Raw genomic sequence first — 1,300 nt, 5'->3', positions numbered from 1 at the left:
GTGTGGGAGCTGGAGCGCGGAGTGTCGCCAGTGGGGACGTAGGGTGGGGCCGCCAGTGCAGAAGGGGGCGTCCGCGAAGGCACAGGCACCCCGCCACCCCACTCCTGGGTGTTCATTTGCTGTGGCCAACGGGTAGGGCCAGCTGAGCGTCTGTGAGCTGGTGCGTGGGCAGCCACGGCGGAGTAAACCCACGCGGTGGAATAGTACCCGGCCACGCAAAGGGGTGAGCCCGGCACTGCCACCCCGTGGGCGAGCCGCGGAAACACCATGCCAGCAGGAAGAGCCAGACCCGAGGGCCCGCGGCACGTGACTCCATCTCTCTGACGGGTCTGGACTCAGTAACTCCACACAGGCAGAAAGCGGATGGGCGAGTGGCGGCCGGGGGCCAGGGGCGCGGAGCTACTGTTTAAGGGGTGCGGGCTTTCCCCCTGGGGTGACGGGAACGTTCTGGAACCAGGTAGGTGGTTGCACCGCTTTGTGATTGGATTAAGCATCTCCGAGTTGTATATTTAAGGTGGTTTTTAAAACGCTGAACTTGATGCTCTGCGGGGGAGGGAGTGCAAGCCCAGCTGTGGGTCGCAGGGCCGCAACCTCTGTCCTTCAGTCACCCCCACACTCACTTTCTTTCTTTCCTTCAGGGAAAAAACTGGGATTCACCATCGACAATGGGAAACTCCATAACGTGTCCCTGGGACAGGGACAAGAGGTGGTGGCCGAGAACGCGCTGGACGTGGCTGCAGAGAACGGACACTGGGTCATTCTGCAGGTACGGCGGTGCCGGCGCCTCCCGGCCGAGAAAGCCGGCCACGGGACTCGGGGGCCGCACGCCAAGTTCAGCTCTGTCCAGGGCAGCCGGGTGACAGCGTGGGTTCTTCAGAGGTGAGGAAGACCCCGGGCTGGACGCCAGAGAACCCCTGAGGGGGTACGATCTTAAACACTGAAACTGGCGACAGGAGCGCCCCTCCCCCTCCCCAAGCCCACGGCCCGGAGGGGCCCTCTCCGCGTTTTGGGTGAATCCCAGCACAACCCCATCCTGGGTCCTGCGGCCTCCCGCAGCCCGTCCTGGGCCTGGCTTGTCCCACAAGCACCTCCAGGCCACCCAGCTCCCGCAGACCCCGCGGTGTGGCCGACCTCAGTCCACGGGCGTCACCTGACCCCATGTGGCGTCCTCAGCTTCGAGGCATTGCTTTTTGACTCGAGCCTCTCGGGAGGGGTGGGGACCGCGTCATCTCCGCCGTATGCCGGGCTGGCGGAGGGCGGAGGGCGGAGGGCGGGAAGGACACACCGTGAGGCTGGGGTC

At 65.1% G+C, this 1,300-nt stretch overlaps 1 protein-coding gene across 1 annotated transcript in view; it reads left to right on the top strand.

Annotated features, from left to right (window-relative positions):
• Positions 1–1,300, top strand: part of DNAH17 (dynein axonemal heavy chain 17) — a 140,822-nt gene that overhangs the window by 121,458 nt on the left and 18,064 nt on the right. Inside the window, exon 75 of the mRNA XM_023531633.1 lies at positions 639–766. Within this exon, the coding sequence (XP_023387401.1) occupies positions 639–766 (128 nt within the window). The remainder of the gene's footprint in view (positions 1–638; positions 767–1,300) is intronic.

Source organism: Pteropus vampyrus, unplaced genomic scaffold (genome assembly GCF_000151845.1).
Source record: "Pteropus vampyrus isolate Shadow unplaced genomic scaffold, Pvam_2.0 Scaffold72, whole genome shotgun sequence".
NCBI classification, from domain to species: domain Eukaryota; kingdom Metazoa; phylum Chordata; class Mammalia; order Chiroptera; family Pteropodidae; genus Pteropus; species Pteropus vampyrus.
This window is presented reverse-complemented; position numbering and strand designations above follow the sequence as displayed.